Here is a 26,814-nt window from a genome sequence, read left to right as displayed (position 1 = left end):
TGCTGCAGCAGCACTGGGATCTGGGGGCTTTGGAACTGCAAGGATCACACAGGAGCCATGTGGTCCCACTAAGGACCTGCAGAGGGGAACTGTTCCCTTTTGTAGGAGAGAATTCTAAGCAGAGGGAGGCATCTGCTTTTTACTGCTGTTTTCATGAGAGTCAGACTAGCCACATCTAAGATTGGAGTGCATCTAACTGCCTAGAAAAGCAGTTTATCCAATCCTGCTCTTTGCAGAGGAATTCTATCCCAGCCACATTTTTTAAACAAATCCTTTCTCCCTCTCTGTGGCAGCGATTGAGGTGCAGGTGATGGGAAAGCGCACCCAGCTGCTCTGCGTTCAACCAGCAAGTGAGGGGCTGAATGAAGCCTCCTTGAGCAGATTTATTGGCTTGGGCACCCCTTGGCATGGCCCAGAGGCCATCACGGTGCTCTGGTGACTGAGTGAGGTCCCAGCTGGCCCTTTCCTGGGACCCAGTGCTGCCAGGGCTGAGGATGGCACCAGCCCAGTGTGTTCAGAGTCACCATCTCAGCAGTGCTGCACCCCAGGGCTCTCCAGAGCTCAGCCTGGAGGGTCTATCCGAAGCTTCCTGTCCACCCTCACACAGCCTTGTCCCAGTGCCACTCACCCTGGCACGGTAATCAAGCACTGTGTCCTCTGGCCATTGGCACAAGCTGGATTTCACCATTTCACTAGCCCTGGCCGTCACATGTGTTCATTAAACGGGATGAATCTGGGAGATTTGCAGCACTGGAATGGTGGGTATATTTCAAGTGGACACAAAGTGGTCTGATGAGGCTTATCCATAGCATCCCCCTGGCTCCTGGCTTAGAAGATGTTTTGGGAACTGTCACAATAAATTGTGCTGCATCAAAGCAGGGTATTATTATAACAGCCCAACATGTCTTGCTTATTTGGTGGAGAACTGAGATGGATGAGGAAGCAGCAGGAGCTCACAAGGAAAGGCACCTTCTCCCCCCAGGACTGTCCCCAGGTGCTGCCCCGGCATCCCCGAGTCCCCCAAGGGCAGTCATGGTGTGAGGGGAAGGGGAGATGGAACTGTGCAGCTGGGAATTGCTGTAGTATGTGTGAGATACAACTGCAGCCTTGGCAGAGGTATTAAGTGAAATCCTGCCTTTGTCACTTAAAAACCCTGGGCTGCAACGGTGGGAGGGGGCAGCTGCTTCCAGCCACAGCACCAAACACCCTCTGGTTTGCAGAGGACAGTTCATTAAAAAGAGAAAAAAACAGCCAACCCAGAGAACTAATTAAGAAAATGGAGATGCCAATGATTTCTGGTTCCAGCAAATTCCAGCCAGCTCTAAACTGGGCTACAAGGTCAAATCTATGCAGTTCATTTTAGCTAGTGAATAGAAAATAGGAGAAGGGGTTTGAAGCGAGAGCCGTGGAAAACAGCCTAAATGGAAAATGCTCTTATACTTCAATTAGGCTGAAATCAAGTGCTGAAACCATGTCCCTGTTTGTTTGGTGTTTTTCTAATTCCTTTATCCCTGTAACCATGGTTGCTCTCAGCTCGAGGGGGGAGCATAGAGGGTGGGGGTTTTTATGGTGCTTCCTGCAGCCATGTGGCCAGGCTGCCCCTCTGGCCACAGGAATGGTCACTGTGTAGGGATGTGGCTGATGGAAACCAGGGCTGGGCAAATGTTTTCAGAGAACATCTTTTTGGAGGAGAAAAATGTGGTATTTTGGTGGAATCTGCTAGTTCTAATGTTCACAAAATTTATTTGCTCCCTTTCGTTTAACTATTAAATTATTTTTATTTGAAAGAGGTGGTGGAGTCACCATCTCTGGAGGTGTTCAAGAAGTGACTGGATGTGGCAGTCAGCGCTCTGGTCTAGTTGATGAGGTGGTGATGGGTCAAAGGTTGGACTCGATGATCTTGGAGGTCTTTTCCAATCTAAATTATTCCATGATTCTATGAAAATGGTAATATTAATACATAGATATTTAATATGTCCTTGCATCATGACCTCAGCATTACCAAAATGTTCTTACGTTGTGTGGGGAATGCCTTGGGGTGAGACGAGAGGTTCCTCTGTCCCCTCCCCAGATTGGCCACCGTGACTTCGACGTGGAGAAGCGGCTGCGGCGGGACCTGCGCCGGACACGCGCCCTCCTCGCCGACGTGCAGCTGCTGGTGACGGCCCCCATGGAGCCTGGAGCCAGCTCCCAGGAGCTGGAGCTCCTGCGCAAGCAGGTGGGGACCTTTGAGTGAGCAGGGAAGCCACAGGGAATATTTCCAGCTCTCCTGCTTTGAGTCACACGCAGAGCGAGCGGTGACCCCGCGAGCGTCGCCCACGCAGGCAGGGTGCAGTGCCTCACGCACTTCAAGGGCTCCTTGGAAGGAGTACTTCCCCATAATTAAGTCAACAGTGTTTAAGTGTTTTTCCCTTTTTTCCTGTTAATTACCTTCTGTTTGGAGTTTCTCTCTGTCTCTTACGCTCTGGGTTGGGGCGGTGTTGCCATAGGGATGCTGTGAGCAGGAGCAGGGATCGCGCTGGGTTTGCTGTAGTTTGAGCAGAGATATCCCGTGTTCAGCGGTGCTGAGTGAGCACCTGCTGAGCAGCTACAGGTGTGTGCCAGCTTGTCCCCACCAGAGCAGGGATAACCACAGGGTGAGCTCAGGGTGCTGCAGAGTGCCCTGCTATGGACAGGGGTCCCTCGGGGCTGTCCACCCCAGGCTGACCATGGACATGCATCCCACAGTGCTGAGCAGGGGCTGAGCTAATGATGCCGGTCCTCTGAAACCACTCAGTAATTAATCTGTACTGTACATTTCCCCTGGAAACAAACTAATCGGGAGGCATGAGTGATTCCAGCAACATCCAAATATAATTGGGATGGTAGTTCTGCATAAATAACAGCTGTGAGGAGCAGCTGTTCCCACCTGTGCCGAGGGAGAAGGGGAAGGTGAGCTCAGCCTGATGGAGCCAGCAGTGTATCCGTGCCCATGGCCATGCCCATATCTATGCCCATGTTCATGTCCATGCTTGTGTCCATTATCTGAATATCCAGGGCAGGGGATGGCCATGGCCGGGGCAGGCAGTGGGAATAGTAATTTTTGACAGTCACGTGTGCTCTCTCTTATTGACCCAATGCTGTCATGCTGCACTTCATAAATCCTTCAATGCTTCCCAAATCCCACTTTGGGGCTGGAGAGGTTGCACCACCCCTGTTTTTTCCCAGCCCCTGGTGCTCTTAATGGGGGAGGGCCCTGTGCTCAGCTCCCTTCCATATGCTGATCCAAGGGAGCAGCAGTGATGCTGGGATGCTCGCTCTGCCCAGGGACTGTGGCCATTCCCATGGTGTCCAGCCCCATCTTACTGGGGGAACAATGCATTTGGGCAAAGGAGCTGGTGAAGGGTCTAGAGAATAAAGTCCTATGAGGAGCAGCTGACAGAGGTGGGGAGGCTCAACCTGGAGAAAAAGAGACTCAGGGGGGACCTTCTTGCTCTCTCCAACTCCCTGACAGGAGGATGTAGCCGAGGTGGGTAGGGCTCTGCTCCCAAGGAACAAGGGACAAGATGAGAGGAACTGGCTTCAAGCTGTTCCAGGGGAGGTTCAGATTGGATGTCAGGAGGAATTTCTTCATGGAAAGGGTGGTCAGGCATTGGAAGGGGCTGCCCAGGGAGGTGGTGGAGTCTCCATCCCCAGAGGGGTTTGAGGAATGACTGAACTGGGCTGGGTGACAAGGTGGGGATTGGGCACAGGTTGGACTTATGGTTGCCTTGTGTTCAGAGTGAGTGAACAGCCTTAATTTTGGGGATATTGAGTTTTTGCTGTGCCACCAACACCGAGACTCTGCATGTGTTAAAAATGCACGTGATTATTCTGTCCTTTAAATTTAAACAATTTCTAATGGCATTCATGACGACATTCTCAAAAGCCAGTGCATCCTACCACCAGCCCACGGACCTCCACAAGCAGAAAAGCTTTGCTAAAATGCTGCACTTCCGTTAATCAAAATCCATATGGCTGGAAGTATAGCATTGTTTCTTAATAAGGCTGAGGCATCCATTTTACGCAGGTATTTAACAGATGGTGTTCACAGCAAACTAACGTTGTTCTGAAGTTCATACATTATGCATTTTTGGGGGGAATTTCAATTTATTCTTCCCAAGTGGGAAAATTCCATTACGCAAAGTGAATTGGAAGCTGGTATTTAATGAGAGGTCTTGGAGATGTGTTTCTCGCTGGTTAAAATATGAGGAGTTTTGGTGAGGTCATGACAGTCCCAGGGCTGGTCATGGATGCAGCTGCTTCTAGAGGAGCCCCAAGCTGGGTGGGAAGGCCCTTGGCCGTAAAACCAGGGATCAATCCAACTGGTGTCTTCAACTCATCCCAGCAAAACACAGAGGGTATTTTTCTGCTGGTGGAAGAAAGTTCTTCCCTTTCTAGTGGGAGGTCTCAATGACCTCCCACAGTGGAGGGAAATGAGCCAAGGATTGCTCCAGTTATAATCATTTCATGATTTCCCTCTTTTTGAGGGGGAGAGTTTAAAAAAGATAAGTAAACCTTGAAAAAACAGCCTAAAATGCTCAAGCTCTCACCGTGGTGTGCAGTGGCTACTGTTGCTTTCGGGAGCTCCACAGGGAAACTAGGACCAGGCACAGGAAATGAGCAGTGAGCAGAGGGGTTCGGTTTTCTTTTTTGTAAAGGAAAGAAAGAAACCCCAGGGAGCAGGGAAAGGAACTGGATGTTCAGGTACAACCTACGTAAACTCCTCCGTCCTGGCAGGGGAGAGTTTTCGGGATGACGCTGCAGCTTCCAGGTGTTTGCAGCCCATTGAAGATCATTGTGATCTTAATGGCTGAGCTGTAAAACCCGAGAGCAAATTAGCATTTATAAATGTGATCTTCCATGTGTATTTGCAAATGCAATTTACACCACATGAAAAGCCCATTTGCAAACCCCGAATCATGAATTGCTCTAATCAGGAATTACATGTAATTCACATAATTTTGCAAATTAATGATCCCAGCTCTACATCCCGGAGGCAGAGGGTGGATGTGCTATGGAGGCCTGTCTGCCATGCTCAGCAGGACGGACAGAAGTGTTGGAATCTGTGGTGAGATGTGCTGGGACCTGTCAAGGAAGCCTTGTTTTCCCTGTCAGCCAGGAGCAGACAGGCTGAAGAGCAGCACAGGTTTAGAAGGTCAAGATTCCCTGTGTTTTATCAGGGAAAAATGCTCCAGAGAAGTGGGAATAGACATGGCTGTATGCTGTGGGGTAGCATCATCAGTGATGATTCCCCAACCCTAATTTTTCCCAGCTGGAAGAGAGTGAAGCAAAGTGTGCAGAGGCCCAGAGGAACCAGCAGACAGCGGCCCTGGAGCTGGAGAACTTGCACGTGGAGATGGAGACCCTCAGCAGAAGCAAGACTCTGGTGGGTTCCTGGAGATGTGGCCAGGGCAGGGGAGGTAGGAGGGCACAGTCCCCTTTCCTTGGGTTTGGCAGCAATCAGCAGCTGGTTTGCTAAATCAGCAACTACCAGCATGTTTAGTAAATCTCTTCAGCATATTTACTACCTCACCAAGTATATTTACTGAATGTCCCAGCATATTTACTAAATCTCTGAGGATATCCATTACATCACCCAGACTGTTTGGAAACAACAGCCCCCAGGGGGTTTAATGGGTGGATAAAATTACTACAAGGGCCCAGCATCCCCCAGTTCTGCTCTGTGGATACCAGGAGCTCCCATTGCCTTTCTGGTGGGTTGGAGGCTGTTGGCAGCATGTCCCAGAGGACACTGCAGCCTGGGTGATGTGGTGGGTTCCCTGTGGGATGTGTGAGCCAGTGGTCTGGTGGATCCTCCTGCAGGTGGATGAGCAGCTGTTCCAGCTGCAGCACGAGAGAGTTGATCTCCTGAAACGTATTGATGAGGACCAGGAAGACCTGAATGAGCTCATGGAAAAGCACAAAGCTCTGATTGCCCAGGTAGGAGCTGGCACAGCATATCCCTTCCAGAGAAGGCTTTTGGAAAACCCTGAGCCTGGCACAGGGCAGACTGTGATCCCTGTGGGTGCACAGCAGGGTGGGAACCTCAGGACACAGATGTTGTGATGAGGAAGGGACAGCTCATGGGTCTGGCTCCACTCAACAGTAGTTTTGAGTCTTTTTTCAAGTCTTGGCTTTAGTTCCAATATTTGTGGAATCCTACAGCTGCCCCTCTGGATCCTTTTTTTATTCTTTCTTTCACTGCTTTCTCATGCTGGGACTTCCTGTGCTCTATCCAGACCATGTCAGGCTCTCCCAAAGGATTGTACTGGGACCTGAGGGACACCAAGGCTCCCATAGGCACAGGAGCAGGCCAGCCAGACTGACAATTCACAGTCTGGTGCCCATGGCAGTGGTGTTATGGATCCAGGAGTCTGTATTTGAAAGGGCCCTGTGGGCAGAGATGACCTTGACAACACAGTTTTTGTCCTAATCCGCAAATATTTGTTTCAAAAATTAGGAAAGCTGCACTGGGTTGGGAGACTGAAGCTCTTGCAGTGCAGCCCAGGTGTAGCTCACTGTGTTGGTGGTAGGAGGTGGCACGAGCCAGGCCCCTGCTCCGAGCCAGGTTCTGCTCCCACTGCTCCCACTGCTCCCACTGCTCCCACTGCTCCCACTGCTCCCACTGCCAACTTTCTCTTTCCGCAGTCGGCAACAGACATCGCTCAGATCCGGGAGCTGCAGACACAGGTGGAGGATGTGAAGAAAGAAAAGCAGAGCCTGCAGGAGAAGGTAATTCCTGCCCAGCCTGTGGCACCCAGAGCTGAGGAGTGGGAGCATCCAGGTATCTGATGATGTCTGGGTCCAGCACATCATCTGTGCCAGCTGTGGATGCCATGCTCTGGTCTGAAATGAGATCAAGTGTCTGTCAGTGTGGCACAAAGCCATTTCTCCTCTGTGGTGTGGTCAGGAGCCTCTCCTCCTCCTGAGGGGCTGTGAGTGCCCTCGAGAGCAGCGTGGGTGCTGCTGGGTGCCCACAGCCCTCGGGATGGGATGGGGCCAGGGCAGGCTGTGGGGTTCTGCCAGCAATGGCCTTGAGCTGCAGAAACCTTTCCATGCCAGGGCTCTTGGGATTCAGAACCCTACTTGTCCCTCCTGATCTGCTGGTGCTGTGGCTGGAATGGGGCTGACCCTAGTGCAGGGCTGGCCCTGGGTGGACACCAGTGGGTGCTGCACTCCCTTGCCTCTGCAGCTGTGCCAACCCTCCTGGAGTGATGGATTTAATTTTAAACACATGAGTAATCCCATTAAGTTAAGTGCTTTATTGGAGCGTAGCTAAGCTGCCCAGGAATCAGAAGCAGGACTCGCTCCCTCCGAGGCGGAGCGGGTGGTGCTTTAGAGATAGGCCGGATAAAAGAAGACAAATTCCTGTAGTTCTAGGTCAAATTCAAAATCTGAACCCGAGCTGTAGCGGGATCACTAAAAGGGCAGTTTCATTTGGAGATCTCAGCGTAACAGTTGAGGATACAGCTCGGCCCAGGCAGCTTTCCACACAGATTGTGAATTTTTACGCCTGCTGTCCTCAAAGAGTGTGTGAGATGAGAAAAGCAAAGGAGACCCAGACACGTGTCACTTGCCAGCAGGTTTTTCATTCAAAAATACATGTTGGTGTCAGGCCTGTGCTGTGTGGCTTTAACAGCAGGGAATCCTTTGGGAAGTGAAGGCAACACTTTGCTGTGGTGCTGTTACCTCAGGCTTACAAGAAGCCCCCAGTGCATGTGGGGGGCTGGTGAGGGATCCAGGAGAGGTCTGGGGAGGCGTTTGCATGGCCAGGGGCCGGGAGGTGCTAACACAGCCCATCCTCACCCAGCTGCAGGCAGTGCAGGCGAGAGCAGTGCAGCTGGAGCAGTGCCCGGCCGAGCGCTCCATCGTCAGCCGGCAGGAAGCCCGGATCCGCGACCTGGAGAGCCAGCTGGACTTCCAGGCTGTGCAGATGAAGCGCTTTGAGGTACCCCCTCCTCACCTTTGCTTGTAAATGGCAGGCACAGCGATGCTGCCACCACCTCGGTCAGCTTTGGGGAAGGAAGCACCTGGGAAGGGGTGGGAAGGGCCAGGCGGGAGCTGCAGACAGTCCATATGGTTCGTGGCACTGCTGTTATCTCTGTGTGCTTTGCTGTGGGGTTTATTGACAGTCAACACTGGCTTGATGCTTGTGGAGAGCTTTCTAACACCTCATCTCCACCCCCCTTGCTTCACCTGGCACCCCAGGTGCTGGTGCTGCGCTTGCGAGACAGCATCATCAAGATGGGAGAGGAGCTGGAGAACGCGGCCGAGTCGGAGGCGCGGGAGAAGGAGAACACCAGGTACTACCAGAGGAGGATGGAGGAGATGAAAGCTGACATGGATGAGCTGGTGCAGAGGGAGCTGGAGTCCAGCCGCCGGCGTGTGGAGCTGGTAAGGGGGTGCTGCTCCTGGGGGCTTGGGCAGTCCCATGGCCATGGGGGGGAAATTGTTGCTGCTGGAGGGTACCCCCTTTGTGACCCCAGATTGGTCTGAGAGCCCCAGAAATGTATTTTCTGTGTGATGCTATGTGTGCTCTAAGTTTGGGAATGGAGCTGACCCCTCTGAAGGTCTGTGGGTCCTGGGCTACTCCAGAGCTTGGAGGAACAGGGAATCACTTTATATCCCTTCACAGCCCCAAACTGTTGAACCAAAGCTGTCCTTGAGGCCCCTTGTGTTCCCTTTCTCCATGGCTAGGTTGGCAGCCTGGACAGTCCCTTTTCTCCACGTTTTTTTTTTTTCTGGGAGGGAGTTGGCTTTGGCTGTTCCGCTTGAAGAAATGCAGTTCACGTGTAGATGTGGCATTTGGGGACGTGGTTTAATGGTGACCTTGGCAGTGCTGGGGGAATGGTTGAATTTGATGATAATAGAGGTATTTCTAACCTGAATGAATCTGTGATTCTAAGTTGCTCAGGTCATTCCTGCACCTCCTCATGCTGGTTTCCCTCATGTCAGGCAGAACCACAGTGGATGGGAAGTCCTCTGTCCTCCTGCCAGTCCCCCACATGCCACGTGCTGATCATGGGGCTCGGTGTGCTGGCGCTCAGGGCTCAGTGCCAGCTCCTCACAGTGCTCCTGGCTTTGCCAAACCCACCCCCCTGCACCATGGTGCTGGCTCAGATGGTGCCAACCAGCAGCTAAACCCACTCTGGGAGAGCAGAGCCTCAGCTGGGTTTGGAGAGCAGCAAAAATAGATTCACCTTCACTTTACAGCCCTTTACCAGCGTCTCTTTTCATGTTGTTTCTTCCACTAATCCAAGGGAAAGCCTTGCTCCCAAGTAGTAATTGAAAGATATTGCAGTGCTGCTGCCAGCAGGGCCAAATCAGGAGCAGTTATCTTATCAATGATCTTTTATTTAACAATCAAGGAGATTTCAGCATTTATTCCATCCCGAGGCTGCCAGCCTTCCTGAGGGGAATGATGTGAATCATTCCCAATCCCTTGCCTGTGCCAGGGACAGGCTTTGTCCTTGCTCTGCCAGGCTGAGCCCTGTGTTCTGGCACGCTGAGCCCTGTGTGCTGGCACACCACTCCAGCTGCTGGGACACCCTTTCCTGGGCATGGATTGAGGTCAGAGTTGTACAGCCACCGATGCTCTGCAGAGCCAGGAGGTGTTGGAGTGAGAGGCTCTGGGTGCCCCTGGGGTGCTGCAGGCATGCTGGGCTCCTTGGGCAGCCGGGCTCCTTGATCCTGCTGCTTTCCCTGCGGGATTGAGGCAGCCACAGCTATGTTTGCTGTGTTGACTGGGTGTTTCTTGCAGCTTTGTTGGAAGCACAGTGTTTGGAACACAGATGTGCTGGCTGTTAGGTGAGTTCTTCTCACTGTGTTTTTGGGTTTGTGCCGATATTTTGAGAAGCTTTTTTGATGTTTCATATGGGGATGTGAATGATGGGTGAAGCAACGTACTTGGACTTCTTAGCACTCTCCTGTTCTCCCAAATGAAGTGTGCAAAGAGGTCTGAAAGGGATTTTAGAGGCACCTCTCTCAAATAAGACACAAAACTCCATAAACAGCTGAACTTGTATCTGCAGGAGGAAGGAGCCAGCAAGCCCTGCAGTGGGTGGGCTCCCCCAGGCACATCACACCATCCCAGTTTTTCCGTGCTGGCTGATCAGAGTGACTGTTCCATGAGAACAGACTCCATGTGCACGGCCACACCAGAGCCAAGGGCTGCTGCGACTTTCCCGGGAGCAGAGGCATCCCCCAGATTGTGTGTCCTCTTAACAGCACTTAAATAAAACATGGGGCAGAGCTGTGATCTCAGAGCCCGGCCATGCTTGTTGGGAGCCTGGCAGGGGGAGCATCAATAGTTAATAGAAAGCCACTTATGGCTCTGCTCCTGCTAAATCCCCCATCAATTATAAATCCGGCATGAATTATTCACTTGACATTACTTAAGTCATGGTCTGCACCTAACAATTTTTTTTTAAAATTTATTTAAATACCCAGTGGCGAGGTTGTGGACTTACCATGCACTGTTGATGTTCAAGGGGTGCTTTGAAGGGACAAGTCCATTGCACAGACTGGGTTATAAATCCTGTCTTGTTTCCTGGGGTCCTAAGAGCTGCTGCCTGGATAGGTATATATATGGTATCTATATACCATATATAAAATATAAGGTATTTTGTTCTCACAGCTCCTATTTATTAATGGTCGAGGACTGGAAAATCCCGTGCCACCATCCCCACACCCCCAGCCAGGATCAGGGAGGCTATTTCCATCTCTCCCTTGTTTTCTACCCAGCTTTGTGCAGTTGGAAGGCAGATTTGTGCCATTCAGCAGGGAATATCCAGGGAGGAGCAGGGAAGGGAGCTGCAGAGCTGTCTGCCAGGCAGAAGGCTTTGCCTTATAAATTTTGTAAGAAGGATGGATTCTGAACACTTTCCAAGTCCGGTGCCATCACAGCGAGGGAGGCTTGGTTTGTAACAAATGGCACTTGGCCCTGCTTGTCTCTGTCTTTGCTCTGGTTGCATGTACTGGGTTTCCTCCCTGGAGCTGTAGTTCCTATTCCCAATAAAATCTGGATCCCAGCCTGCAACAGCTCCTTGTTTCTCAGCTGCTGTGCTGACACCCAGAGCTTGACAGGCCACCTGCTCTCCTTGGGCTGCAGCAGACACTAAGCCATGGTGAGGAGTGAGAGATTTCCAACTTGGAGTTAATCCTGGGGAGCTTAAAACAAGCCCTGGTCTCTGGGCTTGTCATGTGTGCAGATACGCTCGTGCTTGTCCCCGTACAAGCGTCCCCTGGTGAAGCTGCAGTGCATGGAAGGATGGAGCAGGGGCTGGGAAGGATGGAGAAGGGTTAGGACCAGGCATGGGGGTGGGGTGTGGGCGATGAGCTGCTGTCACAGCTGCTGGGGCCAGCCACCATCTGGGGTTTCCCTCCTGAGGCTGCTCATAGGATGAGATGGTGCTGGCTGTGCTGCTGCTGACTGAACTGCCTGTTCAGCCTGGATTTCATGGGAGAAACCAGTCATCTGGGCTGGGGGTTCTGGGATGGGACTGGGATGAAAACTCTGGAATGTGGTCCAGCCACGAGCAGGCACCCCTGGAGTCCCTCCTGCCTGGAGAGCCAGGTGCTGCCTTGATGGGATGCCCAGGGAAAAGCAGGGGCTGATCCTGCTGGGATGAAGCCCTGGCTGGCTGAGGCACAATCCAGGGAGACTTACTATGTCTCCTCCTGGCCCTCAGTACCCACATACATCTCCACTAACTCTGGAGCCCCTGGCCCTGGCACACCACGGTGAGGGAGGGGGTTGCCGGCGCTATCCTAAAATCGGGTTTCTTTAATGAAGCTGTGAAGTTCATCAGCATAATAATTACCTAATTTTACAGAAAACTGAAGTACAGGTGTGAAGATATTCTTCACAGGTTTGGGTTTTCCGTAAAAAAAAGGTGAGACCTCATTGTAAATAACCTTTTTTTCTGGTTCTTTTGCTGGCAGATCTGTGTGCTGCAGCCCCACTATGACCACACTGTGTAACACAACACAGCCTGAGCTTTAGGATTCTTTTTTTGTTCCTTTGCAAACTTTAAAGCGTTCTTTTTGGTGCTTTCAGTGAACTCTAGAAGCAAAGCAAAAGCTGATTGTGCCTCCAGCTGGGAATGCCACAGTCCCACCCAGGCAAACCCTCAGCTCCCAGCAGGGTCCCAGCAAACCCTCTGATGTCTCTTCAGCCCTCAGCCCCCTCCCTGCCTTCTCCTGGGTCTTTCCAGCTGCTCTTTCCTTGAACAGTTAATGACTTTGACGAAGTGTAACGACAATTATCATCAAAGGCAGCCGGTCCTTAGAGGTGAGGTTGGGTGATGGAGGAGCCAGGAGTGAAAACTCGGCTGTGTATGTGCTAATTAGAGCTGTTGTGATTCTGCTTTGCCTTTAAAGGAGTAAATTCCTTAGGAATCCATCAGCACTGGTGGCTGCTCACACACCAATTACGGTGTTGTTCGCCCCTCACCCCCCCCTCCGCCCCCCCATCCCTCACTCTTCAACCGCGCAAATTTTGTCACTTCAAAATCTCTGAAAACCTGCGAGTTAATGACTTAATTAAAAATAATAATGATGGATGAATACTGCAGGTGTACACTAAATTATTTAAAGAAAAGTGATCCAAATTGGACTAATTAGATTACACTTCACTTGAGGTGGATGGGAGCATGCAAGGGTTGTGTTGTCACAGCAGAACCACAAACAGAAATACAAGGTGGTGACAAGGACACGGCCCTGGATGCTCTGTGGTGCCGGCCTGGGCGTCTCTTAGAATCCCACAAACCATTTCCCTGCTGATTTTGTTTATTTCCTTTTAACTTCTCTTCAAATGCTTCTGCGACAAAATTAGTTGGAAAAAAAACCTCTTAAGAAAAACAGGGTGTAGAAATCCTTTTCCAGAGAAGCAATGAAAGCAAAGCCGGGGTGAGGAGAGGTGGGGGAAGGGGAGGAAGCTGCTGACTGAGGTGTCCCCCCTCTCCCTGTTGAGCTGCCAGCCAGTGCCCCTTGTGCTGCCCTGGCTGCAGAGGGCTTGAGCATCTCCTCCTGGCTGTTGGAAAAGTTGGATTGCAAATGGCAGGAGGAAGCTGCAATGATGTTCAGGGAGGTGATGGAAAGAGGGGTGTCACCTGCCAGCTGTGCAGGGGCAGGGCGGGGTCGTAGCCCACCCACATCTCCTCCTATCCTTGCTGACTGTCCTTGCTGGTGCAGAGCCTGCTCTTGCCTTGACCTCTCCTGCTGTGGCTCTGGGTTCGGTGACAGCCCTGCTGCTGAGCCGTGCCAGTGGCAGGGGTGTCACGGTGTCAGGGTGGCAGGGGTGTCACGGTGTCAGGGTGGCAGGGGTGTCACGGTGTCAGGGTGCCAGGGGCTGTGTTCCTTGGCTTTCTCCTGTCTGGATTTGTGCAAAGTGTCAGTGATATTTCCCCTTCACAGCAAATCTCTTCCTTTCCCACTGTCCCTGCAGTGAGAGCAGGTGGTGCCGGGAGGGGTCAGGGGGCTGCAGGGCCTTTGAGCAGGGGGGGTGCAGGGGGTCCATAGGAACCACAGGGAAAGGCATCCAGCAGGCCAGACCTGCTGCTGAGCACTTGACTGTGTCACTCACAGTAGGAGTTAATGATTTTTGCAGTTTAGCTCATGTTGTCATGGTCCTTCCATCAGGGATGTGAGGCAGCCTCCTCCTGTGAGCCCGCGGGCGGGGTCACGAGTCTGGCTGTGAGCAGCAGCTCTGTGTGGATTTGCTGTGTGCTGGCCATGGCCAAGCAAGCTTCTGTGTTCCTTGTCTTGGGAGAGCCTTTAATCCAGGCCCCCTGTCAGTAGGAATCAACCTCAGCCTTCTAAAATCACGGCTTCTGACGTGCCAGTGGGACAGTGCCGCTGGGGTTCGGCTGTCCCTGTGCTCTGGGGCAACCTGTCCACCAATCGTGAATGGGAGGATCTGGTTTGGAAATGTATTCGGAACCAGGCAGAACATATATTTTATTTATTGGCTATAAAATATGCATCAGCTGGGGGTTCTGAGCCGGTCAGGCCAGTCCTGCTGTGCACGACTGACTGGTTTGGTGGAAGGAGCCAGAGTTCTGTTGCCAACAGGGATTTGACAGCAGAGGATGGTCCTTGCAGCCCCCCGGTCAAGCTGCAGCTCTGTTTGCTCAATATTATGAGTTTTCTCAATGAACGTATTTCCTCCTTTATTTGCCCCCATTTCCTGCTCAGGGGAAACAAACAGCCAGCACTGCCCTGCAACTCATCCTGCATGAAGAAGTCAGTGCTCAGCCCAGGAACTGTAGGAAGAGGGAAATGCTTCTTGGATTTACATTTAGATTGAAACAGCGTGTGTCAAAGGTGTCTAACAGCTCCCTGAGTGCCAGGGGCCTGATGTTGGGACCAGCTTTGTCAGTTTGTGTTATGAAGATGGTATTTTGCATTTGAAATAGAATTATATTGACATAATTATTCCTTTCCTTGACACATTTTAGGGTACAGAGGATACCATAAAGTGCCTCTGTGGATGAGATTTGGGCCAAGTGGGATGTTGCGTTGAGCAGTGTGCGATCTTATGGATAAACAAGTATTTTATTTTCAGGCTCACATTAAAATTGCCACTCATGTGGCCTGTGGTCAGGGCACCCCAGGGTTACCCACAGTCCCCAGTATCACCCCACATCCCCCTCCCAAGGCCACCAGTGTGGGTGCCACAGACTGTGGATGCCCAAGGACATCCCTGGGGGGAGCCAGGCTGGAGCCTCAGCTCAGCAGCATCAGCCCTGTGGAGGTCCCTTTTCTCCTATGGCTGTCATGCAGAAGGTAGTGAGGTCGGGGGGGACCCCACCAGCCACCAGGACACACTATTTGCTGCTCCCACAACCATCCCTGGGGGATTTTGTTTGTCAGTGGCTGGGGAAAGCAGGGTTAGGGTGCTGGGAGAGGTGTGCTGCTGTGTGTCTGGCTGCCTCCCTGCCCATCTCTGTCAGGTTAATAAGAGAAGAACGGAAGAGAGGAATTAAATGCAGCCACTGAACTATATTTAATTTGCACCGTATCCTGGAGCCAAAGAGCAGGTTTAACAGAGGCTCTTATCAGCCTGTGGAAGGGCTGAGCTCTTTATCTGGTGGTTATTTCGCTGCCTTATCCTGCAGTCCCAAATAGCTGAGCACAGGCACATAGGCACCTGGAGCCTGAGGCTCTGTCCCCTTGGGCTTTTCTCCTCTTGGGGGTCGGTGTTTCACTGCATGCCCCATCCTGAGCCCCTGAGGTCAGCCGTGGTGTGGGAGCATCTCCACTACCTGGGTCATCCTATGCCGCTTGGAGCAGTTCCCTTGATGAAACGAGTCCTTTCCACTTTCTGCCTGAGCCGGGAGGGAAGCAGAGGGCTCAGAAGCATGCAGTTTCAGAAAGCATTTCTCAGAAACATTCGGGTTTTCACCAATACTGGTGCATCTCCAGAAGCCACTGTGATGCTGTGAGACCCAAACTGGGCTATTTCTTTGCATGTTTTGATGAACTGAGATGCTCTTCCCCTCGGGCCCGGGTGTCCAGTGATTCCAGGACTTCCATTATTTGGTGTGACAGTGTGCCGGCTCCTGCGCCGGGGCCTGTCGCAGCCTTGCTGCAAATCATCCCTCACCTTGTCACCGCCGCGATGGCGATTTCACAGCTGGCAGCTTCAATCACCGCGGATTTGCGGCTCGCACTCCCTCGCCCCCTCCCTCTGCCCTGTGATGGCTTAGAAACAGTAGGAAGAGTCCCTTCCTGGCTGGAAGAAGTTGGAATGTGATGAACACAGGGGTGCAGTGCCAAGTTGGCATCCTTGATGTGCTGCGAGGCCTCCCAGCTGTGGGTGATGCTGGGACCAGGAAGCCACGTGGGTTGTGTAAGATTGTAGAATTCTGGAATGGTTTGGTTTGGAACGGACCTTAAAGATCGTCTTGTTCCACCCCCTGACATGGGTTGGGACACCTTCCACTAGATAGGTTGCTCCAAGCCCTGTCCAACCTGGCCTTGAACACTTCCAGGCCTGGGGCAGCCACAGCTTCTCTGGGCAACTTGTGCCAGGGCCTCACCACCCTCACAGGGAAGAATTTCTTCCCAATATCCCATCTAACACTGCCTTCTGTCAGTGTGAAGCCATTCCCCCTTGTCTTGTCACTCTAGACCCCTGTCCAAAACCCCTTTCCAGCTCTCTTGGAACCCGTTTAGGCGCTGGAAGGAGATGAAACTTATGTTCCACGAGCTATTGCAGGTGCCGCGAGGGGCAGTGTGGGTGACAAGCCCTGGCAGGCACAGGGAGCACTGGGTGGGGGCAGCTTTAGCAGACACCCTGCTCGTGGTTTTGGGTGCCGTGTCGGGGTGCAGGCACTAACCCACTGCCACCCGTGCAGGAGCAGCAGCTGGCAGAGCTGGCAGAGGTGCGGCAGGTGCTGCAGGCTGATCTGGGCACCTCCATCCGACGCATCGCAGACCTGCAGGTGGCCCTGGAGGAGCTGCGGTCCAGCGACGAGAGTGATGCTGAGAGGTGAGGAATGGGGGCCTGTGGGAGGCTGTGGGGGCTGTGGGAGGGCTGTGGGGGCTGCAGAGGAGCAGGCTCAGCTCCTGTGTGGTGAGGAAGGATGCTGTGCTGGCCAATGCCAGGGCAGCTGTAACTGCATATTGTTGTCCTCATGTGTTTTTGCTGCAGCAGCACACATGTATGAACAAAGGACTTGGTGTTAATGGAAGGTTTAATGAAAAGGTTTCACCGTTGAAATCATCCTGTGTGGCCCAGCTTAAACTGAGCAGAAAGGGTGGGAAAAGCCCCATTTGCAGTGTGTGTCCCATTCCTGGAAGTAATGGGTGCAGTAATGGGTGCCCCAGTGCTGGGTTCATCGAGTGAAAATCCTACTTTTATGAGCCACAAGAGCTGGAGGAGCCAATGGAACTGGGTGATTGGGTAGAGGATTTCACTAGCAAAAAAATGAGGAAAAAATTCCAGTGCATTTTTCAGGTGTTATTTCTACAGCCCTCCAATTTTCCCCTCTGCTACATGTCTAAAGAAGCATTGTGACAAATGGAGACAAAACAGATAAATGAGTTAAAAAAAATTAAGAGCAGAGGTGTGCTTGTCAGCACACCGTGAAAGGAGATTTGCTCTGTGTAGTGATTAAACCAGGGAAGGGTGAGATAGAAACCGTGAGCTCAGACACTCTCTCCTTCTCAAAAGAAAAGTGATTTCCAATGCAGCCGATGCACCAGCCAGAGGTGAGAAGTGCTTCCCAGCGGGAATGGCAGCGGCTGCAGGAGGAGCTGTGTGTTATGTGTTGGAGTGTTCTGCTCTCTGCCCTTTGCCCTGGGGTCCTGGCTCAGCCAGGGCTGACCCGTGCAGGGAGCAGCGAGGGCTCTCCAGCCGTTCTGCCCATGCCCTGGTCTCTGTGGCACCGCTGCTCTGGCTGTTTTGGGGGTGTTTGCTGGCTCATGCAAACCCCTGCTCTGGTCATACCAACTGCCAGAGCAGCAAGTTCTGATAGAGTCAGTTTTTTCCCCTCCTCAGCCTTGTATGGTGGCTTTGGGGAGGCCCCCTGAGCCATTGTTCTCCTGTTGTCCCTTGCAGTGTTCAGACGGCACGGGAGTCGCTGTGCTCCAGGAGAGAGACGTGAGTGAGCCCGGGGAGCTGCTGCTGACAGGCAGGAGCCTGTGCCAGCTTCTGCCATGGGTTATGGATTACTGACTGCTGCAGGGATGGGTTACAGACCACTGGCTGTTGCAGCCTGCGTGGACAGGGGTCACAGTGACATCCAGATATCTGATGTGTGCCCCATGCCCATTGACCCGCTCCCTTTCCCTTTGAGCTCTGTCTCTTATCCCAGTGGGATGCTCTCACTCCTCTAAGCTGGTGCCTTCCCACCTGTGCCTGCAGATCTAATGGGGTCTCTCCTCTCTCCACAGGGATGCCTGCTCTAGTGTTGGCTCCACACTCAGTCTGGAACCTGCAGAGAGCGTCAGGTCCTGGCCAAGTTCATCCACGGGCTGGACATCCCTGGCAGGTACCAGCGTGGCCGGGAGCATTTCGGCACAGTCCATTGGCAGCCGCAGCACCCAGAGCCTGAGGTAAGGGACCCGTGTGCATGGGGGATGTTGCAGATGCACTTTCACTGGGCTCCTTCAGGATGTGCAGAACCAGAGCTTGGGGTTGTGGCGGGACCTGTGGAGTTTGAGGTCAAAACATCAAATCAAGGAAGGCAGTCACTGCCACACCAGGATCAGTGAAACACCAGATGAAAGTCACTACATCAAAAACATGCTCCAAGCGGTATAACATCCCTTGATGTATTCTCTGGAGATAATTTAAAGAGGCGATGCAGCCTATTTGAGGATTTGTATGCCATATGCTCGCCGTTCCTGGCTGAGGAAGTGGGATGCGTTTCTACAGTTCTAATATCAGATATGTTAATTTTTGATGGTGATGCTCATAGGCTGTGAGGGAACTGGAGAGGGGCCCAAGCACTCACACAGCCCAGCTGCCCCCACTTGGCTCCAGGGGAGATACCTCAGGGTGCCTGGGCTCAGTAGGTGCTCACCTGTCCAGCCCAAATTGGTGCCCATCAGAGGAACACCCCTACCCACACACAAACCCCATTTTACAGCCATCCCCAGCACCACCGAGTCACAGAGAAACTGGTTCTTTTTGGTTCATGTGTGAAGCAATTGCACAAGTTGAGTTTTGAAAGGCCACGTGAATCAGGGTCTGGGGGTTGTGTCATGGAGGGAGATGGAGGGGATGGAAGAGGGTGTCATCCCCTTGGAGGCTTGGGAGGGCAGAGGTGGAGCAGGGATGGAGCTTTGAACCCTGGGGCAGGGAGCAGAGCAGGGCTTGTATGGATCCAGAAAGCATTATCCCTGAGAGTATCACCTCCCTGTAGGGAAGGTGGGGAAGGTGCCGACCATCTGAATTTGGGGTGGGCAGGGCTGGCAGTGCCCCCCTTTGCAGCCCCTGTAGTGCCCTGCCTGCAGGCTGGAACTACTCCTGCCTGCAGCCCGTGGTTCGGGGTCTCTCTGATTCACTGCTTTCCCAGGGGTGGTGTACTGGGACATACATCACTGTTTTCCCAGCTTTTGCCCCCATAACCAGGGCAGGTGCCAGGCTGAGACTGGGCACAGCTCACTGCAGCTCCCACCTGCTCCCTGCTCATGTTCAGGTCCGTAGGTAGATTCTCCAAGCTGACACAGTTTGGTCAGGATTGCAGAGTGCAATTTTGTTAGTATTAATCTCCCTGCTCTGATTCTGGTGAGATCTGTCCCTGTGGCACCCACAGGCCTTGTACAGGGGAATCACTATTGTCAGAATTAACATTCTGAAGAGCAAGTCCCCCTGCAGGAAACACCTTGGGTGAGTTGGAGCAGTTTGGAGCGGTACAAAGGCAGAGTTTAAGAGCATTTGGGTAGGGCAAGGACCTGCAGGGAGATCACAGAATGATGATCTTGGAGGTCTTTTCCAACCTGAATGATTCTGAGATTCTGGGACTCTGTGAGAGACTGGGCTGCTTATGGCCATTGTGAAAGACAAATTGTCCTCAGCCCTGGTCACAGTGTGACCGTCGTCCTCGGTGCTGGGGGTCGTGAAGGGGCACATTGCAAATCCTGGTGTGGGGGCTGTGTTTGTCTTCAGCTAATCTAAGATGGAAATAGGAGCGAGGGTGTATGAAGTGCAAACAAACAGAGGACGAGACTGGTAAGGTAATAAAAATGAGATCAGGGAAATGAGCTCTTCTTATTAAGATTCCTTTGTCTTACACAAGCACCCAGTAATGAAAAATGAGTCTTGCTCTCGTTGGCTGCTCAGCACTACATCTGGGGTGTTTGCTGAACAAACAGCTGCCAAGAGCCAGAGGAGAGCGTGGAGGCTGCTACCGCCCATGTGGTTGCAGGAAGGAGAACTTTGATTAACAGAACCTTTAATTCTCTGCTTTTTAAATGCTTGTACAGAACGCTGTCCAGCAGACCTAAGCCTCCATAAATATGACACGGTGCAGGGTTGGAATAAATATAATTTTTTTTTATTAAAAAGCCAGTTTAAATCTTTATGTATTTATTCTGCCCCTTTCCAGGCAAGTCAGGGTTGTGCTGCGATAGTGGGGTTATCCAGAGATGCAGGGAGGGAGTGAATCCACAGCCCAGGGCTCTGCTTCTCCACCCATGGCACTGTGGCATCCACAGCCCTGGCATCACCCCAGCATCACCCTGACATAACCCTGGCATCTCTTCCCGTCCCGCCTTAGTTCACAGAACCAGGAATCCTTGTCCCAAGGCTGCTGGGGATCCGACACATTTATTTTTAAGCACGATTGTGTCAAAAGCAAATCATTACATGGGAAAGTGGGAGCTCTTCTGTAGATGATGGTGTGACAAGAAAATCCTTTTCTGACAGAAATTAGGCCAGTGAATCTTCCCTCTTGAAATGGGGTTGTCTTGGCTTTATTTATGAGCTCCTAGGAAAAGCAGCTGAGCCACACTTTCAGCCCTGGTCATGTGTTGCAAAGCATGCGTGGATTTTATTGTATAAATTATTTCAACTAACGTAATTGTAATCATGTTAATTGCTCTGTAATCGTCGCTAATTATTGTTGTATGTCATTTGCTGTGGTGTGAATGGTGTATTGCAGAGCTTGGTTGGCTTACAGACGCCTTCTGAGTTCGGCGTCCGGCCCTGATTTTACCTTTGCCTGGGAAAATCATCTTCCCTGAGGATGATGGAGGAGCAGGGCTCTGCTCAGGGCTGGAGCAGTCTCATGGTCCTGCAGCATCACCCTCCTCCAGGACTTCCCAGGTCATTCCGAGCCCTGGGAATTATTGCTGGCACATCTGCCATTCACCAGGGATTTTATGGATGAGCAGAGGATGCCACAAAATGGGATAGGATTGTTTCGCTCTTGTGCCCTGCCTTGTGAGGAGGATGAGGATGATGAAGACTAGGCATGATTCTGGCATGATGTTTTTTGGTAACCATCAGGGCTAAAGAAATGAATCACAGAATGATTTGGGTTCAAAGGGACCTTGAACACCATCCCATTCCACCCCTCCTTGGACCCCGGGGCTGTGGGGCCTTGGCAACCAGGCTCATGCCAGATGTGGAAGCTGAAACTGTCCCACCTCTGCAGCTTTCACTCCATTTCAGGCCCTAAAGATTTTCATAAAAATAGTAACTGTCCATCATGCTGAACAGGACAATAGATAGTGATGTGTAACTGTCCATGTTCACAGCTCATTAGCACTTCTCTCTTTTATCTCAGCCTTAAAACCCAAATAAAAACACTTATACTGGTGTTTAAATTACGAAAGCTGCTCATGCAGCACCCAGGTTACAATATTATTTGGAAACATGCAGAGTGACTGGAGCAATTTTTGTACAATTTCTCATGGAAGGATTATACCAGCTATTTAACTGCAATGCAATTTAGGATCCTAAATACCCGCATTTTCGAAATGTCTCAAACTATTCATCGGCAGTGCGGGGTGGCCCTGGAAGGTGCAGGGATTCAGGGGGATTAAATCCCTGGTTAATCCATTTTGTGTTGAATAATCAAATGGTTTGGACTGGTTTAATGAGCAGGGAATGGTGGTGGGTGCCAGGGCAGGTGGGCACCTCTGTGCCCCAGGCTGTACTGGTGGGTGCAGGGAACCTGGAGCTGCTCCATTCCCCCTTCCCTTCTGCCATCACGTTTCCCAGCCGTGGAGTTTGTCTTCAGCCCATGTCAGAATGTAAATTATTTCACGGGTCAGCAGAGCCTAGTCCGAGTGCATCCCACGCACTGCCTGGATTATCCGCTCTCCCCCCATTCCCATGGCAACACCAACATTCCCGGGGCAGGATGCTTCATTACCAGCGATGTACAGCTTGACCGCTGCTCCCGCACCTCGGAGGCTGCTGATCTCCCAGAGCTGGGTTTGTTATTTGGGTTCTACTACTTTACTTTGCCTTTTCTCTCTTTTTCCCTCCTCCTTTTTTTTCCTCAAATTCACATCCCAGCAGACTTCCCACTCAGGCCAGTCCTGGGTTCCCCTTGACTGAGCAATGCTGGGGTACCTGAGAGTGGGGATACGGCACTGAGGTGCTGGCAGTTGCCAGCAAACAAATGTAGGTTCTTGGAGAGTGTCATAAAGTGTCCCATCAGGGGCTTAGTGTCACCAGTGACCCCCAGCCCATGGGTGACTGCAGAACCTCCCCATCTCTGTGCATCAGCTGCATGAGGACAGGGACAGGCTACAGAGAAACTCAAGTGGGGTGACCAGTGTGGCTCCTCAGGGGTGAATGGAGGTGGATCTCATGTGGTTCCTTTATCAGCCCTTGTCTTGGGGTGAGGTCCCAGCCCCACACATCATGTTTGGCCATCACCCCTCGCTTGATGTGCAGCCCCTGCCCGGGTGTTACTGGGCTCTTGCAGTTCAGAACTCCTTGAGCAGCAGCCTGGGTGAAACATGTCCCGCAATAACATTAAGATGCGTATGGGGTGCACCACAAGCTGGTTTCATAAAATTTTAGTGAATAATCTTTGGCTTTGACAGAAATAAAATAAATCCTACATATTGCTATAATCTGTCAAGGAAAAGGATATTTGGAGGTAAGTGTTGGCTTGGCAGAGCTGAAGCCAGGCACTCCACACACTCTACGCTGGGGATTATCTGGGCTGGCTGACCTGGAGTTATTTAAGATAAAATCCTTGACTGCTGCCCAATGCTGGACTCCCATGCCAATACTGGCTTTTTGCTGCTCGGCCTTGTCCTTGCTGAATGACATTCCGGTCACTGGTAATTCCACAGACTAAACTAACACCAATTTTTGTTGTTTAGGGTGAGCAGAGATGCCAAGGACCCAGCGCTGAGCCTTCCTGTGTCTTCCCGGAGCACTGCCAGGCCCAGCGATGCTGCGGATCCGGGGAGGGTGGCAAGTCCCCTGCTCGGGGCTAGAAGACGGGAATATGGAAAACCTGCAGCAGATGATGAGGAGCAGGAAAGCCCGAAAAAGTCAGTGGATAGGATAGGAGAGACGTCCCCGTCGGTGCTGCAACGGGGGAGCTCCCCTGCCCCGGACGGAAGGTTCCCCAGCGCGCTCTCTCCTACGGCACCCAGGAGGAGGAAGCTCTCCGTGGCATCGGGGCCGCTGCCCAGCTCGTCGGCAGCTCTCTCCGAGTATGTGGAGGAGCTGCGGCGGCAGCGGGGAGCGGAGCGGGAGCCGGGGCACCCGGCCCTGGGGGAAACCTCTCCCCTGCCCATTTACCGCACCACTGGCGCCGCGGCCCTGCGGCGCTGCAGGGCTGTCCCAGCGGCGGAGGATGCCCTGGGCAAGCTAGACGGGAATCAGGTAGGGGAAGGTGAAGGAGCAAGCGCCAGCCTCCCGCGCTCCTCCAGCCTGCGGAGCATGGCCTCGGAGCCGGCCGAGCCCTCACGCTCCCCAGCTCTGAAAAGGGCATTCAAGTTCGGCTCCTACGACTCCCTCCTGCAATCCCTGGACAGCTCCGGCCGCCGGCCGAGCTCTCCAGCTGCCGGGATGGAGGGGCCGGGCACGCTGCGGACGAGCTCCTGGAGGAGCTGCCTGGAGCCGTCGCTGGAGGATGTGGAGTTGGAAAGGGGCTCCGGGGGAGTTCTGAGCTCCCTGTCGAGTGACGGGCTGGGAGAGGGGAAGGGGAGCGACCCCTTCAGCTGGCGAATACCCACCCTCAACTACGAGAGGAGAACCAAGGTCGACTTTGACGACTTCCTCCCGGCCATTCGCAAATCCCGTTCCACGAGCAGCCTGGCCAAGTCCAAGAGGGACAGAAGGGACGGCCACCGGCCCCTCACCGTCCGCTTCGAGGATGAGGCCATAGCGGGCAGTTTGGAGTCCTCTGAGACCAAGGGCACAGCCAAACGCAGCCCGGCCCCTCGGGAAGACCCTGGAGATCCCTCTGACTCCTCCTCATCCTCTGGTTCCCTCCTCTCCTCCCGGAGTGCCGACAGCATCAAGCGTCGGCCGCAGCCCCAGAGAGGGGATGGGGAGGGGTCCAGTGGCAAAGACATCACCCAGGGCAGCGGGACAAGCCACCGCGCCGAGGCTGAAGGAAAGGAAGACGATGTCAGCAGCATCATGAAGAAGTACCTGGGTAAAGACTAAGGTAACTGTGCTGAGCCACTGCCTGGCACTAGCTCAGGGCAGTGGGGACAGGTTTGGGCTGTTGGCCCCGAGCTGCTGCCCCTCCTCAGTGTCTGCACTGATGTGGGGGAGTGCGTGGAGACAGGGTCCCAATGCTCCTCCCAGCATATCAGAGCATCTCAGGCCATGGGAGGCTTCAGCCTCGCTGCCAGGATGTCCCATGGGGTGTGTGGCACTGGGACTGGCCACCCCTTGCCCACTCTTTGGCACCTTCAGAGCTGCAAGGGGGAGGACAATGGGGATACTGCCAGAGCCAGAGCCAACCCCAAGAGCTGGTCACAGCACCATCCCTGAATCCACAGGGGTTTTCCAAAATTAGCATCCCTCAGCTCCCACACCACCACCCAGCAGACACATCCCCCAAGCCCCCCAAGCCCTCACTTCTCTGGGACCCAACCTTGTTTGGATAATTAGAAATCAGGTTGGGCTGGATGCTGGAGGTTCCCTCTCCAGAGGACTGGGCTCATGCCTGGTGCAGACATACTTTCCCCCAGTTATCAACAGCCTCTGACACCTACTTGGATGCCATTTCTGTATTGCAGCTGACACTTGGAGAATTAGGATTTATTGCTGCAATCCAGGTTTGAAAGTGAAGTCCCTAATGAATGCGCCACAACTGTAATTAAGTGTTTAAAATAGATTAGAAAAACATTTTGTAAAACCATTGCCTTTAGACTAACTTATTGGATGTCAAGCTGTGACCAAATTGACTAAGCCAACACACGAAGAGAGCGTGTGTTAATAAAACATTTCTTTCCAGGAAGCTCATTTGCATAATGCAACGTCCCACTTTCTCCAGAATTTGTTTTGATAAAGCGCAGCAGCCGAACCCCAAAGCCGCAGCGACGAGGAGCCACGTCAGGCAGATGGCTTCCCTGCTCCTGGTAGGACACACCTCATGTGAGCAGCGACTGCAAAGGGCTCCCTGAAAGTCATGGGATGGTTTTACGAACTTTTTTGGTTTTGGACATACTGTGGTTTCCTTATGCTCCTGCCCCATTTCCCAGTGCCTCAGCTTTGCTCAGGGCCAGCCATGGGGACAAGAGACTTTCCTGTTCTCCTGCAGTTGTTTGACTCAGGAGTTGGTGCTTTAATTAAAACCCAGTGGCTGCCACAGATGCTGAGGATGTGCCATGGCCAGGGAAAGGCCACGCTGACAAGAGCTGGAGGAACACCAAACCCCGTCTTTTTAACCCAGAGATGCAGCTCAGGTGTCTCATTCCACAGCACTACTCAAAAATCATCCCAATGGCCAAAGGTCATACTGTTCAGTCTTGGTGTGACACCAGTAAAAGGGGAGCTCTGAAGCTTTTATAATTCCTTTGGTATTTGAAGATGGATCCATATAAGCTTCCATGGCTCCTGCCCGTTTGTGACATCCAGGCACATCCCAGTGACACATGAGGCAGCACTGCAGCGGGTGGGGCAGTGGGCGGCTCTATTTGATGTCTGCTTAGTTTTTACACAATAAAATATTTGCTTCTTTGACACACAGGTCACTTCTTGTCATTCCTTTCCCTGCAGTGGGAGCGGGTCTGTGGAGGTGGTGCAGAGCCAAGCCTGTCTCTCTGCATATGTGAAAAGCTCATATCTCAGCCTCAGCCTAGAAGAGATCCAAATTTACTCACTGGTCACAGGTTTGGGGCAAAATGGTACAGGTCCACGTGCAAACTTCTCCTTTCCATCAGGGATTTCTAAGTCATCTGCTAGACTGTGAAATTTGCACCAGTTTGCACAACCTCGCTGGCCCCTCCGAGGTGGCCACGGGCAGCGGGGGCTTGAAAGGCCAATTGGTCACTATTCAGCATTTTGTTTTTCCTCTCGGGTTCTTCACATTCGTGTCTAATTTAAAGCGAAGCCTTGCAGCAAGCAGCATTTCCCTTGTCAGCGATGGATGCGGAGCCTGGGGCTGAGGGCTCACATCAGCACTTTGCTCGGCCGCCCGTCAGCAATTCCCGGCAATCCCTCGGTCCCAGCGGCTCCGCAGGGCCGGCAGCCTGGCAGGAGGCAGCTCCGCTCAGAGTGACATTCCCTGTGCTTCCAGGTGTCCCTCTTGCAATGCGTGACTCATGCAAGAAGGCAGCAAATGAAGAAATTACCTCTAACTAGTTTAAAATCGGTCTTTCTAATGATTCTGCTATTTCTGAAACCAAAAGGTAAGTGCTTTTCTCTTTGCAGTGAATCTTGCTCTCCAGAGGGATTTCGTAGAACCATAGATTCTTGGAATGGTTTGGGTTGGAAAGAAAGCTTAAAGATCATCTTGTTCCACCCCCTGCTATGGGCTGGGAAACCTTCCTGTAGCCCAGGTTACTCCAAGCCCCATCCAACCTGGCCTGGAACACTTCCAGGGATGAGGCAGCCACGGCTTCTCTGGACAACCCCTGTCAGGGCCTCATCACCCTCACAGGGAAGAATTTCTTCCCAATATTTCATCTAACCCTGTCCTTTATCAGTGGGAAGCCATTGTCCCTTGTTCTGTCACCCAGACCCTTGTATGAAGTCCCTCTCCAGCTTTCTTGGAGCACTTTTAGCCACTGGAAGGGGCTCTAAGGTCTCCCTGGAGCCTTCTCTTCTCCAGGTGAATATCTCCAGCTTTCCCAGCCTGTTTTCAGACCAGAGGGGTTCCAGCCTTTGGAGCATCTCTGTGACCTACT

At 52.4% G+C, this 26,814-nt stretch overlaps 1 protein-coding gene across 1 annotated transcript in view; it reads left to right on the top strand.

The window, feature by feature from the left end:
- The window catches only part of MYO18B (myosin XVIIIB), a 54,540-nt gene extending 28,890 nt beyond the window's left edge, over positions 1-25,650 (top strand). Inside the window, exons 33-43 of the mRNA XM_032706137.1 lie at positions 2,072-2,218; positions 5,294-5,407; positions 5,845-5,961; positions 6,670-6,753; positions 7,832-7,969; positions 8,230-8,415; positions 16,383-16,516; positions 17,588-17,629; positions 17,923-18,084; positions 22,822-24,122; positions 24,921-25,650. Coding sequence (XP_032562028.1) covers positions 2,072-2,218; positions 5,294-5,407; positions 5,845-5,961; positions 6,670-6,753; positions 7,832-7,969; positions 8,230-8,415; positions 16,383-16,516; positions 17,588-17,629; positions 17,923-18,084; positions 22,822-24,121 — 2,424 coding nt within the window. The 3' untranslated portion in view covers position 24,122; positions 24,921-25,650. The remainder of the gene's footprint in view (positions 1-2,071; positions 2,219-5,293; positions 5,408-5,844; positions 5,962-6,669; positions 6,754-7,831; positions 7,970-8,229; positions 8,416-16,382; positions 16,517-17,587; positions 17,630-17,922; positions 18,085-22,821; positions 24,123-24,920) is intronic.
- Positions 25,651-26,814: the final 1,164 nt, after the last annotated feature.

Source organism: Chiroxiphia lanceolata, chromosome 18 (genome assembly GCF_009829145.1).
Source record: "Chiroxiphia lanceolata isolate bChiLan1 chromosome 18, bChiLan1.pri, whole genome shotgun sequence".
NCBI classification, from domain to species: domain Eukaryota; kingdom Metazoa; phylum Chordata; class Aves; order Passeriformes; family Pipridae; genus Chiroxiphia; species Chiroxiphia lanceolata.
Note: the sequence above shows the minus strand (reverse complement) of the source record. Positions and strands in the feature narration are given on the sequence as shown.